Below are 22,004 nucleotides of genomic sequence, written 5' to 3'. Positions count from 1 at the left end.
AGTGAACATCAAAATACTTATGCCTACAATAGTTTGTTTTTTAGTGAGAGTGGGAAGGAGACCTCCGCTTAGGTCTCCTTCTTTTAATTACCTATCTATACTCTAGTATCACTTATGTAAAACTCTACCAGCTTTCTCTGTCTGTCATCTATCTATCTAATCTGCCTAGAGAGACTGCAGGAGGAATATTTGGATGTGTTCACATTGCTTATCTCTAGATGAGGAGGTGGAGATAATTTTTACTTTTAAAAAATATTTCATATACATGTATACTATTTCAGTAATTAGCATATGTCATTTTTATCTTCAGAAAAAAAGCTACGTTTATTTTGAGAGAGACAGACAGACCAAGGTTGATCATATTGCAGAGCTTCAGATTCAGGCATTTGATCAACCAAGTTGAATCTTCTGCAAAGGGTGTTGAAACAACTGAGCTGGAGCACAAGTGTGGAGTTATATCTTTTTTTTTTACAGACTTCCTTTATTTAGAGCAGTTTTAGGTTCACAACCAAATTGAAAGGTACAGAGATCTCCCATGTACCCCTGCCCCTGCCCCCCTCACAGAGACACACACACAGAGACACAGACACACACACAGACACACACAGAGACACACACACAAGACACACACAGACACACACACAGACACAGAGACACAGACACACACAGACACACACAGACACAGACACAGGCAGACACACACAGACACACACAGACATACACAGAGACACACACACAGAGACACACACAGAGACACACACAGACACACACACAGACACACACACAAGACAGACACACACACAGACACACACACACAGAGCCTCCCCTGCTATCAGCATCCCCACCAGATGATGCAGGTGTTACAATCAATGAACCTACATGGACACCCAGTTACGACATCAGAATCACCCATGGTTCACATCAGGGTCCACTCTCGGTGCTGTGCATTCTGCAGGTTTGGACAAATGTATAATGATATGTATCCACATTATAACATCATACACAGTATTTGCACTATCTACTCATCTCCTTCCACTGCCACAACCAGTGGTATTTTTATGTTGCGGTTACAGCTTTTTTTTTTTTAATATTTATTTATTTATTTGGCTGCGTCGGGTCTTAGTTGCGGCACGCAGGGTATTTCGTTGCGGCGTGCGGGCTTCTCTCTGGTTGTGCTGGGCAGGCTGCAGAGCTTGTGGGCTTAGTTGCCCCATGCATGTGGGATCTTAGCTCCCTGACCTGGGATTGAACCCACATCCCCTGCATTGGAAGGTGGATTCGTAACCACTGGACCACCAGGGAAGGCCCTGGGTTACAGCTTTTTAAAGGCCAGATCTCCTTTTGTACTGCTTCTTTCTTTGGAATTTGGATTTACAGAAAACTTCGTTCTAATTTCTAAACCCTACTGCTTATCAGCTGTGTGGCCCTGATCAGATTGCTCAACCTCTCTGAGCCTAAGCAGCCTCAACTGTAACACAGACACAAAATAACTATCTGGCAGTGATGAATAAATGTGTACAAAGGGCTTACGGTCATTCTGAGGAATGTGCGTGTGCATGTGTGCCGTGCATACATGTTGTGTGTCTGTGTATATGTGTTGTGTGCTGTGTGTGCACGTAGGACTGTACAGGCATATACTGCATATGCAGGTGCCCATGTGTATTATATGTGTGCACACGTGTGTGTGTACATTTGCATTTTGCCCTCATTTTACTGCCACCGTGTATTTCTGGCAGGCGGTGCTGATGAGACCCAGAGGCGGTACAGGAGGTCAGATGCAGGGGAGCCTGCAGGAGACCCAGCTCTGCCGGCCCCTGCCAACCAGCACTCCTGCCCGGCCCCCCCTCCCCCGGGGCTGAGGCAGAGCACCCACTGGGACCCCAGAGTGGTCGGAGTGAGAAGTTACCCAGGGTAGTTGAAATGCACTGTTTATTTGTCAAATTCCCAAAGGTAACCCTGCCAAGGATGGTTTACCGACTCACAGCACTTGGGTCTCCTCTTACATTATTAAGCTCCAGAGAACTGTGTTTCTTATTCATCATCACACAAAGCTCAAAAGAACCAAGACAGAATCCCGCCTCCTGGCACCTCCACAACCCCAGAGGAAAAATCGAGCAGTCCAAGGTCCCTGGTCTCAGATAAAACAAAGTATTTAAATTCTGACTGATTTTTTCTTTTTCCCAAGAGGGGTTTTATGCTGGGTGATAAGAACTTCTTTAGTTTTGTTTTTGTTTTTTGGATCTGTTTCTTTTAATCCCTGCCCCCTGTAAACTTTATTCATTAATGTTAAGAATAACATAGTAGAGTCAAAATTCTGGAGCTGAAGTGGAAAAATATAACCAGAGTACATAACGTTGGACCCTAAGCCACAAAAATTATAGTGCAATTTGTTGCTAAACAAACTTAATGTCCTTTATTAAATTCCTCTATTATAAGCCTCCCAACGATTCCTGCAGCTCCTGGAACTTAAAGCTGTACAAGCCACACCATTTGCTACTTTTCTGTCGCTAAATTTCCAAAACCAAGTAATGCTGAGATCTCAACCAGGAAACAAGAATTGTATACTCTTTTTCCTCACCCTTCTCTCTGGTGGACAGTGCAACCAAATGAATAATATTTTAGGAGATTCCAAAATTTTCCCAAATGGTTAAAAAAAATTATGTTTCACAAATTAGTTTATATTTTACACATACATATAAATTAGACAAACAGAATCCCAATTCAGTGATATGCAGTACAATCAAAGGGAGGGCTCCCGTCAGGCAACACTTGGCTTTAGACATGTACCCGGAGGATGAGAGGGGATCCTGTGAAGCCCAGCCCGGGGGTCCTCAGTTTCAGCCCCGCTGACATTGAGGGACAGGTCGTTACTCGCATGCGGATGTGGAGCCGCATCACTGGCCTGTGTCCACCAGATGCCAGGAGCAGCCGCCTTCCACGCGTGGCAGTCACAGGGCCTCCAGACATCACACAGGCAGGCCCCATGGAGACCCTTAACTCCAATTAAAAAAAAACAGGCTGTTCAATAAAAAGGAAAGAAACACCAACACAAGATACACCGTGGATGACTCTCAAAAACTTTATACCAGGAAGGACGCCAGACCCACAGACCACACACTGTCCCATTTATATGAAATACCCTGCGAGGCAGCTCTACAGAGAAAGAAAGTGCACCCGTGGGCGGGTGTCAGTGCGGGAAGCAGGGGCGATGGCAAGGCTCTGCATCTGGTTACGGTGACAGCTGCACAGCTTGGTCGGTGTTTTAACCTCACTGAATGGTACACTTTAGATGTGTACTATTTACATATAGCATGTAAATTTGACCTCAATAAAGCTGTTTTTAAAAAAACATAAAAAAACAATAGGAGGGTAAACGTATTGCAGAAGGAGGAATCAAAACAGGGGCCAACCTGATCCCAGCGACTTGCTTTGACTCTGGGCAGCGGTCTCCCCAAACAGGGGTCAGACCCCCGCCTTCTGCTGGCCCGAATGACCGTTAGAACAAGCCTGAGGTGTTTTTGCCAAACAGCTGCATCGTCTGTTAGCACCTGATGCCACCCAACGGGCTGTGTAGTCAGTGCTGGTGTGTGTCTTTCTATGGAAAACATTGTGTACGCATGGCCACCCATGTCCAACCCGGCCAGGAAGAAGACGGGCGATCAGCAGGGCTCTGCCCTGTAAGACCTTCTCCGTTTTCTGTTAGCATGTGAAATAATTCATGGTGAAGCATGCCTAGCGTGACATGAAATGCAAAGGGGAAAAAGGTTTGAAACCCCCCAGAATCCCCCATGGCCGACTCAAACCTCTGCCACAGTAAAAAAAACCAAGTCTATCTCCTTTGGTGTGCCTTAAATAACAGCTGTTGTTGCTATTCAAAGAAATTCTGGGGTCTCTTTTATTGTAAATGGGACAGCACATGCCTTCTTGGGGAACGGAAATATCCTCTCTTTCCTGGAGGGCTAGCCGTTTCCAGGGGTTGGTAACCTGTCTCAGGCAGGAGAGCTTTCCCTGGTCAAGTTATAAATACCTACTTGACCCAATACACACACAGCCTTAATTGTGTGTATTGAAATTTTTAGACTCTTCAGCTCTGATGGACCCAAGAAAATCGAGAAATGGGTTACAAATTGAGGCTGTTGGTTGGGTAAGTTATCCCAAGGCCTCACTGTGGCAAAGTTTCGGGTAAAGGAAGGTGTTGATAGTAAATTCACCCCCATCTCCTTTAGCTGGAAGCTGTGCGGGATTGGAAGAGATAATTTCAACAATTTAAATTTCCCCCAAAGGCCACTCACACAAAAAGATACTTTTCTCTTTTAATGACTCTACATCTGACCCGAGACAAAACACTGAAATTCTGAGAAATTCTGTCTCTATTTTAAGACCTGGTAAACTGAGGACAGGCGAACTCACACTGGCCCTGACGGATATGGCAGCTAGGAAGGCGGGTGACGCCTGACAACATTTCCGGAAAAATAACTGAACGATAAATAATTCTGACTAGGCCCAGCTTCCGAAGTGGGCTGAGGGCAGGAAGGATGCTGATCTACCCAATTAAATCCCACTGGTTTCCTAGAAAATTCTTTGTCTCACGCGTATTCTGTGAAATGTGCACAATTTTGCAGCGACATTTTGCTGAACAGGGTCCAGGCAACAAACACATGTTAAAAATAAGCATCTCCTAAAACATGGGAATAAGAAAAAGGTGACATCGCTAGAGAAGATCCAAAGTCGTGGTTTTTTGCCTACCTCTTTTTGACAAATACATAAATATAAGCTTCAGAAGTAATTTTGCAAGTTTTCTTTCCAGATCTTGGCAGTTGTCAAGTGCCAGGATCGGAGCGAGAGGCACGTGGCTGGGGTAAAAGCCCTCACTACCTAAGTGGCACAGGTTAGGCTATTTTCCAAACTACCAAGTTGTCTTTTACTTCCAAAGGGCATGATGGTTCCCTGCTTTCTTAGCTTTGAGTTTTAAACTTATAGAAACCAAAGAGGGAGGGCGGGGTTACTGATTCAACAATGCAACTGGGTTTATTCTAGCTAAGGAAGTCAGAGATGTATTCACCACTATACTTCACCATCCTCTGTTAAAGTAATTTACTCATTGCCTTTTTATAATGGTTGTTATAACTACTTTCCAATTGCCCCATTGTTTCCTTTCCTACACAAACATTTCTTTTGAAAAAGTCAATTATTTTCCATGGACTTGAGAGCTTTTGTTTTGTCTTGTTTCGTTTTGTTTGTTTTTGTTTTGTTTTGGGGCAAAACAATTCTGGACAAGAGGAGGCTGATTGTTTGGTCTTAAAAGTATGTTAAGATATGTCGGATGATGTGGTGTTAGACGGAACAGCTGTCATTGGTCCAGAGCTGTGTGTGTGAGGTTGTGTGACTCGGTGCTGCCCTGTGCAGTGTAGACAGCAGCAACCCTCACTCCGCCTGGCAGGTCCCCGGGACCGCAGGGCACTGCTCCTGGACGGTCCATCCCCACCTGGACCAATGTCCCTCCTTCCTGTCTGCTCAGTTCTTGGGCCACCTGCCCCATTGCTTCTCCCGGCAGCTTCTGCCCTGCCTCTGGCTTATTTTCCGCACCTTTGTCTTGGTTCTTCCAGCAGGTCCCTCCTAGACAGACACCCCTTCTAACCGAGATGCCACCCACTGGCATGTCTAGACCTGTTTAGTGGATCTCAGACACAACCAGTTCAAGTCTACAAGCCTCAAGACGATTTCAGATCCACAGTCCTTGAGGAAAGACACTTCCCTGTGTAAATGTATCATGTGGCGGCATGACCTGGTCTCTCGTGGACCAGGTAACTTCGGCCTCTTCTGCGATTCAATTCCACTTTATTAATTCGTACATCAATCCACTGGGACCCGACTATGTCACATGATAACGTTGCCTCAACCTTTGTTTCTAGATTATTTTGGCAGGTTATCTTTGTTTTGCTCACATGGAGAGCGCGTTGCTCATTGGTTCCAACATGGTATGGAGCAAAGAGCAACGGGCTATGCGTCAGACCTGAGTTCTAGGTCTTGTTCTGCTACTTAGCGGCTGAACGTGGGTGCTGGTGACTCCACAGCTTTGCTGGGAAAACGAATTAACGCGTGTGAAGGTCCTCTCTATATGGAAACACTTTATGAAGCGTTATAGGATTTACAAAATGAAAGTAATTTTCTGAATGAGGGAAAACAAATTTTCATAATCTCAGGAAGAAGCTATTGAACAGAAAATCTAGAGTCTGGACTTTTCCCAGAGAAACCTGAAGAAAAGAAGTGGTAAAATAGAACAGATGTGTCTGGAGACTGTGATACAATAAAGCACTTCAGATCCCATCAAGAGGCTGCACAGGAGCCTTGCCGCCAGCAGGCTGGCTTACGGGGCAACATTCTGGCCGCCCGATGTCAGCTCGTGCCTTTTCCAAAGAGGTGTGTGATTCTAGGACCAGAAGTTGTGTTTCTCTAGAGAGAAGAAAAGTGGCTTTAAGCAACCGTTTCAACTGGTACCGTGAACTTTGTCCAGAGCTAGTTTCACAGCAAACAATCAGCATCAAAACTCTTCTGAGAAATGAATGTAAATTGTGAGAAAGGCAGTGAATGAAGAAATCCAGGAAACAGAACAAGGCTATCAGATAGCAAGTGCGTGGATTGGAGTGAAAGGTAACAAGAATAAGGTCCACGGTATTGTAAGAAATATGTAAGAGTTTAAAAATCCAAGCCACAGGAAGGTGGCTGAAGCCAGAAAAGTGTGGCTGGGCTCTGGTTGGGGCTGCAGAAGGGAGCCGCAGAGGAGACGCTGGAACAGGCCTCTCCTCTGCACCAGAGGCACCCTGCACCCTGGGGGGACACATGGGCTCGGCTGGCCGGGGACCTGGCCCGGGGCTGTGAGCACAGCGGGGCCACCAATAGTTTTGACTGATTGACTTAAATACAGGAAAAGGAAATAAACATGTCAGCAGAATTATTTCTTTAGCTTAAGAAGCAAAATAAAATAAGATTAGGGTCCTAGTGGTGAGGCCTTGATAAAAAGAATGTTTAAGAGGCTAAGATTCAATTCCCAGAACATTTGACTTTTCTGTATTTATTTTTTAAAGAAAGGCCCAGAAACAAATGATGTCAGCACACAGGGGAGGTTACGAAACTCCAGGTGGGCTGAACCGGGTCCTGCCTGGTCCACAGTGGGCTCAGATTCCTATTTTACAAGGGGCTAACTGTATGGGGGCAAACGAGGTCCTGAGCACATTCCTGAAAGCTGGGTGGGTGGGTAGGCAGAGGGGCTGCTGTCCTCCGCCGGATGGCTCAGCCCACCCTCTCGCGAGCTCCACAGTGAAGACGGGGCTCCCACAGCGCACAGTCGTGAGGGGCCAGGAGGGAAAGCACAGACCGGAACCTGGGGTCGGGGAGCGAGGAGGGCAGAGCTGGGGCCTCTGGGGCGCCCTGCTCGGTGCTTGCTGGCCCAAGGGGGCAGGACAGCCTGATGGGAGCGAGACTCCGGGGAGCTATGACCACAAGACTCAAGCGCCTACCGCGAGCCAGGCCCCGCCCCCAGGAAGCAGAGGGCCCACTGCCGAGGCTGGTACTCCCACCTTAGCAATGCATCTGGTGAGCAACGAGGATTTACTGTGCAGCACGGGGACCTCTGCACAGTATCTGGCAATAACTTACAATCTGAAAAAAGTATGTAAAACTGAGTCGTTTTGCTGTACACTTGAAACAAACACAATATTGTAAATCAATTAAACTTCAGTAGAAAAAAAAGAAAGAAATGCACTTGGTGATTTTTGGCACAGGGGAAGGGCATGCTTTGTGACTGGGATTCATCAAAATCTCACAAACACTTAAATTAGGTCCTTCACCAAACAGAGGTGCATCGTGATTTTTGCAATAGAAGAGATAGTCTTAATAAGTTGTATGTACATAGAATTATTATATATCTGAGTCTCTGAAATGCACTAGGAGAGACGGCAATTAGAGACACATTGATGGGAGAGGGGGGATGCTTCAACCTCTGCTCACCTCTTGTGAAGTGTAGATTCTCATACGTGAGCCTCTTAATGGAAGGGACGCCCACAGGAGAACACTGCACAGGAAACACAGAGCAGCTTTCTCACCGAGGGTCCCCCAAAATAACAATAATAATCTTCAATTATCTTTGAAGAGAGGACCAGAAAAAATGAACATTTGAAAAATCAGAGAATTTTCATTATCTTTTCACTTGTGCCTCTACAGAGAATGAAATAGAAAGAGATTAGTGAAGTCTCGGGTATTAGGAAATGTGAAAAAAACAAATCAGAATGGGGTTGGGGGACCCACGCACATAGGCTGCAGTAAAACAGTGGGCTTCGGGGCCTCAGTGTTTCCAAGGGGACTTGTGAGCACAGGTCCACACAGCATATATGACACCAGGGTCCTTCGTGTGACAGCCAGTAATGGTCACGGAATTAAAAAAGAATATGGGACAGAAAAGAAACACATGCTGTTAAAAATGTTCTTGTTGAATTTTATACTTATCATTCCAATAAATAAATGAGAACAAAAATAAAATAAATATCACAGTAAAAAGAAGAAAAAAGTCATGGACTAATACTTTTCAATTGCAATAAAGTATATTTTGAAAATTGGGGAAATACGTATGTACCTGTATGTTGGTCTGTCACATTAATGAATAATTACAATTTGTTTTAAAGCCTTAACTTTTGCAAATTTATTGCAAAAGTTAACAAATAAACATAAGGAGAACCGAACTTCTCTTTATGTCAGATTTGTCAATCTATCTTCACTCATCATTGATCACAGACCTCTTTTGCTTTATTTTAATTTTGAAAAATTTCTTTCATGTTAAGCAACAGATATAGCGATACAACTAGTTAGGAAAAGTTTTAAAAGCATAAGATTGGGAGAGATTCACAGAAAACCCATTTCACATCAAACTCCATAAGTAGCATGTCTATGCGTCTTTGGGACCAATTCTGGTAGCTTTCAAATATCTCTCCAGCCCCAGAATTGTAAAGGCAAGTAAATGTTCAGGTGGTACATAGGGGCTGCCCTTGGTTATTTCAAATCTACTCTGCAGGTTGGAGACCAAACTGCCCCCATGGGGCTCGGATTCCAAGTCTTTCTGAATTTAGTGAAAAAGAAAAAGACAAAACTAAGACTGGCTGATTCCCTCTGTGCCGGTGCTGCCTGTTTACTGGAATTCTCTACGTTCACATCGTGTAGAAAACATTGTTAATGAAAGATGACGTAATAAAAACACCCACATCTAAAGGTGATGTAATATTATTAAGGCTCTACAGCAGACACAGCCGTTATTTAGACTTGGATCAACCAAAGAAATTTTGGGGGAGGAGTATTTTAGCACTGGAATGGTTTAGGGTTGCTGGCTCTTGGTAGACAGATCAACGTTTAGTTGTTTATTACTAAGTTATTTGTAGTAAATGCTGTGTGGCCAGTGCGTCTCCACATCTCCTGCACTGGGAGCGGTGGGGCCCTGCTGCCCCCCTGGAGGGACGGCTGTGAGGAGGGGCAAAAGGGATCCCCCAAGTCCTGGTGCTGCACCTGGGGGCGGGGAGGGGACTTCAGGTCGCCAGGGGCACCCGGTGACCATGCTGCCTGGAAGCTCCAGCTCTGGAGTCTGGAGTTCGGCTGAAGCATTTCGGCGGCCCTGCTGGGGACACCCTTGCGCAGAAGTACCTCTGCAGGGTCGCATGGCAGCACCTGGGGACCCCGGAGAGCGGCCCGGCCGCCCCAGCCTGTGAGCACGGTGAGCGCCGCCAGGCTCCGGCCACTCTCTGGGGCACCCGCCCCCGCCCCCGCCCCCGGCCTGATAGCCCCTTGCCCCGCCAGCCTCCTCCCCCTTCCGTTACAGGTGCTCCCCGCCAGTCACCTTTGGCACCTGACCCTTTCTGCCTCTGGGGAACGCAAACCAGCACTGCCCGCCACTACTTCAAGGTGCCGATGACCTACCTATGTCAGTCCCCTGGCCTGGTGGATTCGTATCTGGGAAGGTCCTGTGGGAGCCCATCGGGCTGGGACGCCTGCCCTTCCTCACAGCTCTTCCCCCGCCTCCAGCCCATCCTGCCCGCCAGTCATAGCCAGGCCCCCAGATGCCCTGCACATCTGCTTCCAAGTGCACCTGGCCGTGCCGCCCCCTCGTTCGCCCTCCGCCCAGCAGGCGCTTGACTCCCCTCCCTTTCCACCCCCAGCCAGCGCACCCTCCTCTGCAGGGGCCTCCTGGCCTGCATCTGTGCTTCTAGCTCAGCATTTGCTCACGGGACATTCCGGAGTGACTGCCCCCTCTCCCCAGCTCAGTTAAAAAGCCTTTGAAGGCAGGGCCGCCAAGCCTGGCTCCTCCCCTCCCCATGGCGGTCTGCACGAGCTGCTGGGCACCTGCACGAGCTGGGCACTGGGCCCTGACTGAGGAACGCAGTCCGTCCTCCCCCGCCCTTCACAGGGGGCCACAGTTCACAGCAGATGTCAGAGGCCACTCGACCCTGCTGGCCTTCCCTTGGAGGGTGTCATTTCTCCAGATGGGCCATGGGAAGTACAGATTGGGGGGCACACTGGGCACATTGGCAGGCATGGATGCTTCTAGGATGCATTTTAAAGATGAAAGCGGTGAGTCACAGGCCAAGCCCCCGACAGCATGCTTCTGGGGCAAAGCTTGGAGGAAAACCCAGGCTCCTCTCTCAGAACTACTTTTAGCATCAGCTGCTGACACCGATACTTCTTGGAAGCCGGTGGTATTTCCTCTTCCTATCACGGAGTCTCCGTCCCACGCATGCTGAGGACCAGGGCTGCCTGTAGGAAGGAGTCTGGCCCACAGCGAGCAGAATACCCTGCCAGCCAGCATCCCATTGGGTCTGGGGAGTCAGGACAGGACACGGGACGGGAAACTTCTTCTGCCCCAAGCCTTCCCGTACTTCTTGAAGACCTGCCCTGCCTCCCTGCCCCCAGCCCTGCCCTCAGCCCCAAAGTCGGAAGGAGGCCCCCAGTTCCTTCAACACCCACTGTTGCTTCCCCTGCCTCTGTCCTTGATGGGTCTCCACTGAGTTATCTGAGCTGAATAACAGCAAATCCCTGGGCTTCTTGCACACCCCCTCCCGGAGCCCCTCAACTTGTGTAACGCTGCACCTCGAGGACAGAACACCATCTGCTTCGGGTGCTGGGCTCCAAGCACCAACCCCACTCCGGTCCAATTCTGTGTTCCTGCAAAGGGCCTCCTGGGGCGCCACGACACCCCAGGACTCTGCCCGCCACCCGGGGCGGAATCAGGAAGGCCCGGTGGAGGCACGTATGGCGGACACAGCGTCCACGCAAGGGGATGTGGTGGGAAGAAGAAAGGCTTTCCCTCGTGCCTCACCTGTGTCCTCCTCAGTCTCCCCACGAGCCCCGACCTCAGGAGAGAGCCCCGCATGGATGCCCGCACCCACTGGCATTCCCCCAGGGATGCTGGCGTCTACAAGGGACCTTAGCGCAGTGGGGTCAGGCTGCAGGGACTCCAGGCCTCACTCTGCCGCTTTCTGGCCTGAGACTGGGCGACACGCAAGTTCTCTAGAGTTTCTGGAGTTTCTTCACCTGAAAATTGGGGATAAAAGTAAAACCTATGTGACAAGATTGTGGAGAGGATGTGGATTCGGGGCCATCACACACTAAGTGCTCAGTGACTGCTGACCGTCCAGAGGCTGCCTGTCCTGTCCTCCAGATGGGGGGGGGGGCAAAAGGGCCTTCCCAGACCACGAGGGGCCACCCCGGCTGGCCGCGAGGTGGGCTCTGGCCGCACCTGTGCGCCACCAAATAGGGTGCTGTCCAGCCCCGCCCATCCCTCCCAGGGAGTTTCTTTCATGCGGGTCTGAGAAGAAGTCCCCACGGAGTGGGCTGCCTCCTCGGGGGCTCCCGAGGTGTTCCAGGGAACTGGGGTCGCAGCGGACTTCTACCAGGCCACCTGGTCACGGGTCCAGGCCTCGGCTGCGCCCTCCCGGCCCGGCACCACCTCTGCCCCGAGCTGCACGTCGGTACCCGCAGCTCCGAGCTCCCAGCTGCGGATGACTCAGGAGGGGCCCTTGTGCCGCGGGAAGGGCCCACCGCGCAGCACACCTGAGATGCACCTGACCTCACACCCTCCTGCTGTTCCTGTTGGCGTCCGCGTGCTTCACACACACCAAGGGGAAGGGAGCGTCCGGCAGAGCCGGGGCGGGCCTCTCTGGATGCCCTGAGGAAGCTGGGCGCCCGTGGCCTCTTGCCGTGAAGGGCACACCCTTTGCAAAGCAGAAGGTGACATTTCTCTGGGGCACATGGAGGCCTTTTGATTATTATTTTCCAAAAAGGCTCCCTCCCATCAGTGCCTTGGGGAAACCCAGAGCTGACTGACAGGCAGGGCCGCTCGCCAGCAAGCACGGTTCCTGTTTGTGCTGGTCTGGCCACGTCTGGGGGCAAGTGGACTCTGTCCGTCTCTGTGGCCGGAGGGACACACACGTCAAGGTCCCACCACACACGTGCTCATCGTGAGAGTGTCCGGGGGGCCAGGCCCCGACCCCCGTGAGCTGATGTGTCTCCCTGGGTCGAGCTCACAAAACGCACTTGGCATGATCAGCGTTGTTTCCAAAAACTGTCCCGAACTATCGATACTAGAAGGGATTGTTCTCCCCCAGAAGCAGCCCCCCTGCCCCATCTAGTTTTCCTACACAGGCCTTGGTATAGAGGACGTTCTCAGGTCTGATCCCATCCCTGTAGACGCAGCACACCGCCTGGATCAGAACACCGGCGGCCTGTGCTCAGTCAAGGCTGACAGAGCCCTTTACACACCCACTCTCACAACTGAACCAGAAGCTTCAGGAAATGAACTGCGGACTGTTAACTCCTGATAATTGTCTGGAGCCAAAATACACCAGACTTGCAGGTGTTCGTTCAGCCACGGACGCAACGCTTCCCCGACAGTGAGCCCAGAGCAGCCCTGCAGCCTCGCGACGAGCTGGAGGAGCCCAGGCTGCAGAAGAGAATGCTAATTCTGGTCCTGGCTGCGATAATCACGTCCCATTGTTGCAGCTGGGAGGAAACAAGAGAGCAAAGTGTCCCTGTGAAATGCGGCCGGTGTCACCGGATTCAAGCACCTGACAGCCTGGCTGTCCTAGCTGGGGGCCTAGCGAGACCCCAGTAAATCCTCAGAAGGGACAGAGAACATTCTCCAGCCTCCGGGGACAAGTCAAAGGCCGTTTTTTTTTTTTTTTTTTCTTCCTCCCTTTCTCTGGGCAATAAAAAGGAAAGGGAAGAGGAACTTCCCTCCGAAGTCTTGGTGATTTCTTGTTAAGTACATCTATAAATACAAGCGTGTTGAAAGCACATTCTCGATAAAATTATTAATAACGCAGGGTCAGGATGGGAGGGGTCACCTAATGTGGGATCACAGGATATTGAGTCTTAGCATGTTCCCTATTTTCAAGACTAGACGCTGGTGTGCAGGGCAGCCCGTCGTGACCAGCTCTGACTTTCCCTGGGCGCCCAGGTTCTGCTGCCCAAGGTCCCAATGCCCCTTGACGTTGCCCACATGGCTCCCCTGACGGCTCAGGAGTCCTCTAAAATAAAATTTAAGAACAACAGAACACAGCTGTGTGCACACACACGCATGCACATTAGTCCCTGGAATTTGTAGGCTGTCTCATGCACCAGCAACAGGAAGCAGCCCCAGAAGTTGGAAGTGGGGTCCCCTGCTGAGACAGAAGCTGGAGAGAACCAGCACCCCATACATATAAAAAAGCCCCCAGTGGGAACCTATCCCCAGGGAGAAGCCCACGGTTAACAAAGTTGCTCTGAGAGACGTGAGTTAAGTCAGAGAACCAGCTCAGGCAGAGGGAGCGCGTACCAGGGTGGCTGCCGGGGACGAGGACAGGGACGTAGGAGGCCGGAGGCTGCAGACATGCTCCCGGGCGCTATGGCAGCAGCACGCCTCTCGGGACACGCCCGTCAGGAGACCCCGCCCCCAGGTCTCAGCCCCACATCCAGGAGCGTAGGGAGATACCTCAGGACTAACTTACAAGATGCTTTACTCCTTTTTCTTTTCAGCTTTATTGAGACATAACTGACATACAACATTGTGTAAGTTAAGGTGTACAGAATGTTGGCTTCCAAAAATCTGATAATGAAAGACAGCCTAGTTAGGGGATAAAATTAGTCTTCATAAAGCTAATGTTTTATCTTTCACAATAAATTAATAAACTGGACATTTGGATTGGACATGAATTGTCACAAGTATGGTGCCTGGGAGTCTGTTCCGGGTCTGTGGACAGACTTGAGACCCTGGGGCGCGAAGCTGGGTGCCAGCAGGGGGTGAGCCTCGTGGACGCCTCTGGCCAGCGGCCCCTTCAGTCTGCCCTCGACGTGCCAGAGTCCACACCCCACCTCGGCCGGGGAAGCAAGCCCCTCAGGGGTTCTGGTCCTGGGGGCACCGGCCTCCCCCTCCCCAGTCTCCCTCAAGCCCCTTCGCCTCCGCACCAAAGCCCCGCTCTGGGCGCCACGACTGTCGCCTGGATGGCCGTGCTTGCTGCCTGCCGACAGGCCCCCGGCGTGGGTCCCCTTCCCCTGCACCATCATGGCGCCTGCCTGCCCAGCACGTTCGGCAAGCCCCACTCCGTGCCCGCATCCACGCGCTTGCAAAGCTCCACGCCTGGGGACCAGACCGCGGGAAGCTGCAGGGCACCCGCCCTCTGAGCTTGGTCAGCTCCAGGGCTGCTGTGAGGAGACCAGTTACTGTACCAAGCAGAGAGCGAAAGCCTGGGCCTCTGCCTGTTTCTGCAGCTTTGTCTGCACCTCTCATCAGCGCCCAGCCCTGTGCCTGCTCTGGTCACCCAGAGTGACTGTGGCCTCTGCTGCACGCGTGCCACGCCCCTGCCAGGACTCCCCCGCACCCACTGTGCCAGCCAACTCCAGCACTCATGCTTCAGGCCCCGACTAGGTACCACCTCCTCTGAGATGCCGTCCTGGGACACGACCTTCCTCACCCAAACTGGAGTGGCCTCTCGGTTCCCTTCCCCACACACAGCACCAGGAGCACCTATACCAGTGCGTATGGCCTGCTCTGTAACCGCCAGTTTTCCTAACTGCCAACCCCACCAAGCTAGTCTGAGAATCAGGGGTGGGTCTGTGCCTCCTGCCTGAGTCCCAGAGCGCCTGCTGGGATGAATAAGCATTTCTCAAGCGAACTGGCAAATGAGTGAATGAAGAGAGGCAGCGCAGGTCTCCTCCACCATGGGCCACGGTCCTGAGACCCAGGCTGGACAGACCTGTGTCCAAAGAACATCACAGAAAAGACAGCCTAAAGAAACTGCCAGGGCCACGACCCCCTCCTCTAACAAGGCAAAGCCCTTGGGGCAGGGGGGTTCACCGTCCCCGTGTCCACGTGACCTGAACACCTGCTCTGGTCTCGGAGAAGGGGCGTCTGCCTCTAACATCTAAGCACGGTCAATACCATCCCAATGGAAACGTCCGTGTGCTTTTGGCCACCACCCTCCATGGCCCCAAACAAAACCCCGAGAGACTGGGGGAGCAGGCAGAGGCTTTGGCTTGGACAGCTGTGCACACGGCAGTGGTGCTGGCTCTCCCAGGGGCCCTGGCGTCAGAGCCTCACAAACCTCTAAGTGCAAAGCCCAGGGCACTCCGCCCCTCCCTCTCCCATTGCACACTGATTTGAGATCAAAAGACCCAGGTTCAGGCAAAGTAGCACTAACATTTTTAGCTTTTGGTGTGTTTCTTGGCCTCTCTGAGCCTCAAGTGAATGAAATAATACCTTCTCTGTGGGTTTATACAGCTTCAAGGTGACAGTTCGTGACCTGCAGAGCACCGATTTCTAGGTGATTGTCGTGGGTGCCACGAGGGGCGGGGGAGCCCACAGGGTTGGGGCCCTCGCCAGAAACCCTGCTTCCCTCATGCTGTTTCCTCATGCCCCCTGGCACGCCCACACAGGTGGGCAGTGGAGACACCTCAGGGCCTCGAGGCCTGGCACCTCCACCTGGATCACCTGTTCTTCACCCAGGTAGGCCTGTCAAGTCAGAATAAGCATCGTGATGCCCGTCATCCCACACCCGTCAGGGGCCGTTCTGGCACAAAGTGTCCTGCCCCGAGCCCTTGCCAGGAGCGTCCAGGCACTGGAGACTCAGCACACAGGTCAAGCCTCCTTCAGCCAACGAGCCCACACACCTCAGCTCCTGTAGTCCCGCCAAACCTCTCCTTTAAGTAAAAAGTTAAATTTCCTTCTTCCCCCACTGGAGTTCGACGAGAGAACGTTGGGAAACAGACTTAAACTGCTCTTCACACCGGCTAGTGTCCTTCACGTTGAAGCTGAGAGCGGAGTTGGGAGACGGCCCTGCGCACCCTCCAGACTTCCCTCTGCTCAAGCGGGGGACCCGCTTTCTCTCCCGGGGAAAGGAGTTCACGTCTCCTGCCGTCACTACCCTCCTTCTGGAGGAAGGCAGTGGCCTTAAAATAAAGCAGCGTCACTGCCGGGGGCAGCCTCCGAACGTGCCTCGTGGCGCCCGTGGCAGAAGCAAGTGGGATCCATACCCCAGCTAAGGGCGGGCGCAGCGTGTGGAGCTGCCCTTCACCAGATGCATGCACGTGTGGTGGAGGCGAGACCCCAGGACGAAACAGCCCAGGAGACAGTCCCCAGGGGCAGGTGTGCCCAGCAGGGCCCTCAGGAGTGGCAACCACGATTACCGCAGGGTCACCGGGTGGGGCAGCAGGGCCCTGAGATGGCCTGGGGGCAGCAGGGCTAAGGGCAAAGAAGGAGCCGCAGCAGAGGAATTAGGTAAAAACCCTTCCCTTGCCAAAGAGGACGCGTAGTTCCCAACATATGATGACACAATTGCATATGTATTGTTTAAAATGAAAACAGGCGAGTTCACAAATTACTTCTGGACACTGAAAAATGAACTCTGGTTGCTTTTCTTCTGGGCAGCACCTAAACTCTGGCTTTGCAATATTTCAGGTACATTACAGTCTTCTGAGAGAGGCGCAGTACTTCAGAATCCCTGGGGTGGCTGTGGAGAAAGAATGTTACTGGCGACCGATATTAGGACAACATTTCAGGTTACAGGAATAGATCTAGGCGTTCACATTGTACCCGTATTTAAGTCTTCAAGCTGACTCCTAAATACTTCTTCTGTTAACATATTTACATTTCTTTTTGGTTTAAGGAAAACATTAGAGCAAACTGTCTTGGCTGTAGGTGAGGAGCTCCTCGGCTGCGCTTTCCTTTCTTGCTGTACATCTGGGGCCTGCACGAGTGTGGAGCCTGGCCAGCTGGCTTGGCCTGACGTCGGATTTACCCACCACAAAGCGCTCCCAAAGCCCGCATCAGAAGCTTCGAGTGGCCCAATGATATGATCCTTTTCCCTTTGGCTTCAAAAGCACTCGTGACCAAACGCTCTCAACCGTGAGGCAGAGTTGATTGGAATAATGAAAAACACTTTTTCAAAAACCGTTTAATGAGGTAGCTGAGATCAAATCCCAAATCCACAGCAGACATGAAGGTGCTTAATAAGTGCTCAGGCATTAAATGTATTTTTAAGCGCAAACCGTGACAGTGCCTAACAACTGCTCTTTCTTCCTAAATCCCAAAGGTGCATGCAAGCCTCGCGAGGGGTTCCCCGGAGTGAGAACAGCAGGAGGCTGGGAGGAGGCGAAGCTGGACGGGGGAGCTGAGGGCGGGCGTCTGGGCTGCTCCCCACACCACCCAAGGGCCGGCGGTTCAGGCGGGCACACGCCGAGCAGGGCTCGGAAGGGCAGGGCTGAGCAGGGCCGGCGGCAGCAGGAGGGCCCGCTCGGCCACCTCCGGGCCCCGGGGCCCAGTGCCGCCCTCAGAAGGCGGAGGGGGCCCCTGCTGCCCCCTTGGCCACCCTGAGGCCTCCCCGCTGCCCGCTCGCAGGCCCGGCGGCTCCTCCACGGCCACCTCCAAGTACCTTCCAGCGGATCTCGCACGGGGAAAGGCAGTGAGGCCGATGCCGGCAGCGTGGCTTTCACGGCAGCTCCCGCAGCGCACACGTTCAGAACTCACGCTCACTCACTCACACACACGCGCGCGCGTGCACGCTCCCCAGCTTGCCCACGCGTGTGAGGCAGCAGCGTCTGGGTGGCGCAGAAGCTGGGGGTGGGGCTGCTGGGGTCTCGGGGGGGGGGCCTGGATCCACCGGGACACCCCTTCCCGTCCGCGGGCAGGGGCGCCGAGGGCTCGGCTAGGTCTCCGTGGTGCAGCTGCCGTAGGCCGGAGGAGGCGAGGCCGGGAGGCCACCCCAGCGCCCGGCGCCAGGCGGGGGCTCCGCGCGCCCCTGCTCTTTGTATTTACCCAGAATGCCTCTGGCTTCTTCTGCATCCCGCAAAGGGCTCTCTCCGTACTCCTCCTTCAGCCACTGGCGGAACTGGAGAAGTGAAACAAACCAGGACGTCACACAGCTCACCCGCTACACTCCCACCTGCTACCTGATGGTGCAGGTTTGCCCCTATGAACAGGGGGCCAAGGGGCATCGGGCAGTCAGCTCTCAGGGTTAGGGTTAGCAAGAGAAATGACTGCTTCTTCCAGGTTCTGGCCTGAGAACGTGAAAGCAAGCCTGACCAAGGAAATGGCACTTGACCCCAAGACAGAGAAACAGAAGCTACCATGGGCCCTGAGGACGGTGGGAAAAGGGAATGACCGCAGCGGCTGGTGGACGAGGGGCCAGTGATGCTGCAGAGGGGCTCCAGGGGTGTCCTTGGACCAGCCGACCTCGGGGGGCCTTTCCAGCCTCCACAAGTCTGGGCGGGCGTGGAAGGACGGAGGTGCGTTCCCAGCCCCCGAGCACGCTTACCTGACAGACCTGGCGCTCCTCAAACTCCTGGAGCTGCCTCTGGAAGCCCAGGTTGGGGTTTGCGCAGGACCTGCCCGCACGCACGGTGCGCAGGGCGTCTTCCCAGCCGAAGTCGGTGACCGTCATGATGTATGCCACCACCAGAGTCACGCTCCTGGAGACGCCGGCCAGGCTGCGGGGCCAAGAACCACACAGGCAGGGGAGGGTCGGGGACCCTGAGAACCCGCCGAGGAAGCCTTCCTGCCTCGGAGCGCGCGTGGACAGCAAGCCAGGACGCTACTAGGCGATCACGCAGGACACGCCAGCTCTCTCTGCTTTATGCCACGAGAAGCTCAGGCGTTCTTCGCCTGGGCAGCCTCATTTTTTATTGGTTTTCTACTGGCTGCGGCTCCGGACACTTCCATCTTCTGATTCTCTATTGCGCCTGAGCCCCTCTTCAGATAGTCCCATCTCCCTGGACAGACGAAGTAACTAAAGGACATCCAGGGACTGCAGGGGTCCAGGATCTGAGCAGCAAACCCAGTTATGATCGGCAGCCATTTAGACAGCCTCACGTTTTTAAAGTCTGGTTTTCTTAGAGATACAAGGGCCAAGTCTATAACTTAAAAAACTCATTAAATACAGAAGCCCTTACCAAATATTTTGTGATCCTCTTCACATACATAAGCAGAGTGCCAGCGTGGGCACGCTCTGCAGGCCATAACGGTCAATTTTCTCTCACAGGCTGAGTAAGGGGACCGATTTTAAATGCACATGCAAATTAAGGTGGTCACAGAGAGGTGGTGCTGCGTCAGACTCAGCAACGGTTTAGATGGGGAAGTTTAGCGAGTTTCTCATTTTTAGAAAAGCCTATCTTCAGATTGACACAACTGTATGAGACACAAATTCCTAGAATATCAGGCCTGCACATATTCAAATATAAATAATAGTAAAAAACCACTCTCAAGTAGTGGTTCTTCCCTCGGGCTGTGTATCAGAAAAACTGAGAGAGCGTTAAAGAAAAATACATCCCCTTGGGCTGCAGCCGGGCAGGTGCTAACCCACCAGGCACAGGGCTCCAGAGCCCCTTGAAACGGCTCTGACTGCACCGTGAAGTGTTCTGAGGCAACTGCGAGCAAATGTCACAAAACCTGCACTTTGTGTTTATTACATGTCCCGCTCTTTTTAAAAGTAAAATGAAAATGGGCAGTGACGAAACGAGGGTCCACATTCCCTGAGTGCCTGCGATGTGTCAGGTGCAGGGCACTGTGCCTGAGTTCTGTGTCTTTCTCTGCAGCTTTCTCTGCACGATGTGTGCCCAGGTGTACGCGTATGTACCACACAGACTGCAGCTGAATGCGGGTGGATAGCTGCATAGGAATTGCTCAATTCTAAGAGTCTATTCAGTTCTCTTTAAAGCAAAGTATAAGCCCAAAACACATAAAAGCTCCTATCTATAAACTGAGAAACAGCGGTCATTTTGGTGTGACAGTAACGCAATGCTGAACGCCCACACGTGCAATCAAAACTCCCCAGCAAGAAGCAGTGCTCTGCACGGACACTGGGCGGAGCCACATTCCGACGGGGTCTCGGAGGAAGGCTGGAGAAGGGGTTTCTGTGTCGTGACCTCCACAGTCCCTGCAGAACCCTAACTGAGAAAATGAAAATCCTAAGTGAAAAGGAAAGAAAGGATGTACGGTTCTCTTTGCACACAAGCAAACAATGGCTAACAAACAGGCAGGGTCGGGTGGGGTGTGTACTGGGCGTCTGGGGGAGGTGAGCAGAACAGGCCCGGGGTCACCCGGCAGGGGCACACGTACCAGTGAACAAGGCAGCCCTCACCTCGCAGGCGGCACTCGTGGATGAATTGAATACTTTCTTTGAAATGTCTTGTCCTGGGGTGAGGAAAAAGGAGAGAAGTGACATCACAGGCTGTTTCACTGAACGCCACTGACTTGCTGGGGGGTGGGTCCTGCCCAGCCCCATGGTCAGTCTGGGTCCCTCAACACTTAGCAGTACACTGACCTGCTCGCCAGCCGCTCAGGTGAGGGAGGTGCCCACCCAGTGTGGGCTCCCTGAGCCCCAAGGTCAGTTCATTTCTGACAGTCTGTGGATAGGTCCTGTCTGCCCGTCCTCCAGGCCGGGGAAGGGGAGCTGCAGCTCCAGTCCTGCTCGGCCTCACTGGATATGGGACTTTGGGAATGTCACCTAGCTTCCCTTACCCTCACTTAGAAAGTGGGAGCTGTGTCTCACAGGCTGGGGCGAAGAAACATATACCAACGTGCTTTGCAAACTCTGAGGTCCTGCATGAAGATGACACCGTGATCTTTCCTCCTGACCCTCAGCTTGTCTACGACCCCCTTCTCCCGCCCCTGGTTCATGCCCAGCTGTGCGCACCAGCATGTTCTAGATGCGCAGGTGGGTTAAGTACAAGTACTCTGAGGGGAACCACCAAGTATGTGCTTTTTGACGTCTCCTGCCTTTGAATGGCTTATAAAGCAGCAAAACACCTAAAGTTGCCCATGGACTAAAGTCACAACACCTACTGAGTAGTGATTATTTAGCAGGGGCTCTGCTAAGATGCAAGAGATTCAGAGCCGAATAAAATGTTCCCAGCCACACGAACTGGGGCTGCTGTCTCCTGTCAGGGTGAATGACAGGAGTAAGAACGGGGAATTCAGGCAAGAGAAGCAGACTCAGCCAGCTCCTGACTGCAGAAGAGACTCAGCAACCCAAGTGCCGGTGCCCGGCTGGATTAGGGCAGCTGGCACAGAGGAAACTGTAGTGGCAGGCCTGATGCCACCACGTGTGGAGGGGCCAGGGTCCCACCCACAGACTCTAGACTCTCGCCTGAAACCTGACTATAGAGCAGGGCAAGGGGTGCTTCTGCTGACTTTCCCAGGGGCAAACGCTCCCAGTGTAAACGTACAAAGTGAGCAGGGCGCCGCAACGCTACTCCCCCAAACCGACTTGCTGTAAAACAGGCAAGGAAAGATTCCTGCTGTGATCCTGAAATCCAAGGAGACCTCGGAGCAGGGCCGTGAGGCAGAAGCCAGGAAGGCCAGGCAGCAGAGCAGGGAGGGGCAGAGGGTGTGGCCCTGGGGGCTACAGGTCCGGTCTGGGGTGGGGAGCGCCGCCCATCCTGTCTCTCAGCAGGCGGAGCTGGCGGTGAACTCCTCTGATGCCTGGGAAGGGCTGGGGCTG

The 22,004-nt window shown here is 52.4% G+C and overlaps 1 protein-coding gene across 3 annotated transcripts in view; it reads right to left on the bottom strand.

Annotated features, from left to right (window-relative positions):
* Positions 1–16,832: 16,832 nt before the first annotated feature.
* The window catches only part of DUSP22 (dual specificity phosphatase 22), a 47,238-nt gene continuing 42,066 nt past the window's right edge, over positions 16,833–22,004 (bottom strand). The window contains exons 5-8 of one of the 3 annotated variants that reach the window (XM_082414051.1): positions 20,621–20,695; positions 18,822–18,993; positions 18,323–18,395; positions 16,833–17,018 (exon numbers count right to left, since the gene is read on the bottom strand). In XM_082414051.1, coding sequence (XP_082270177.1) covers positions 16,972–17,018; positions 18,323–18,395; positions 18,822–18,993; positions 20,621–20,695 — 367 coding nt within the window. In that variant the 3' untranslated portion in view covers positions 16,833–16,971. Of the gene's footprint in view, positions 17,019–17,447; positions 18,396–18,821; positions 18,994–20,620; positions 20,696–22,004 lie in introns of those variants that run through there. The other 2 variants (XM_082414050.1, XM_082414052.1) reach the window with 2 other exon arrangements.

Source organism: Balaenoptera physalus, assembly GCF_965194825.1.
Source record: "Balaenoptera physalus genome assembly, chromosome: 11".
Classification (NCBI taxonomy): Eukaryota; Metazoa; Chordata; class Mammalia; order Artiodactyla; family Balaenopteridae; genus Balaenoptera; species Balaenoptera physalus.
Note: the sequence above shows the minus strand (reverse complement) of the source record. Positions and strands in the feature narration are given on the sequence as shown.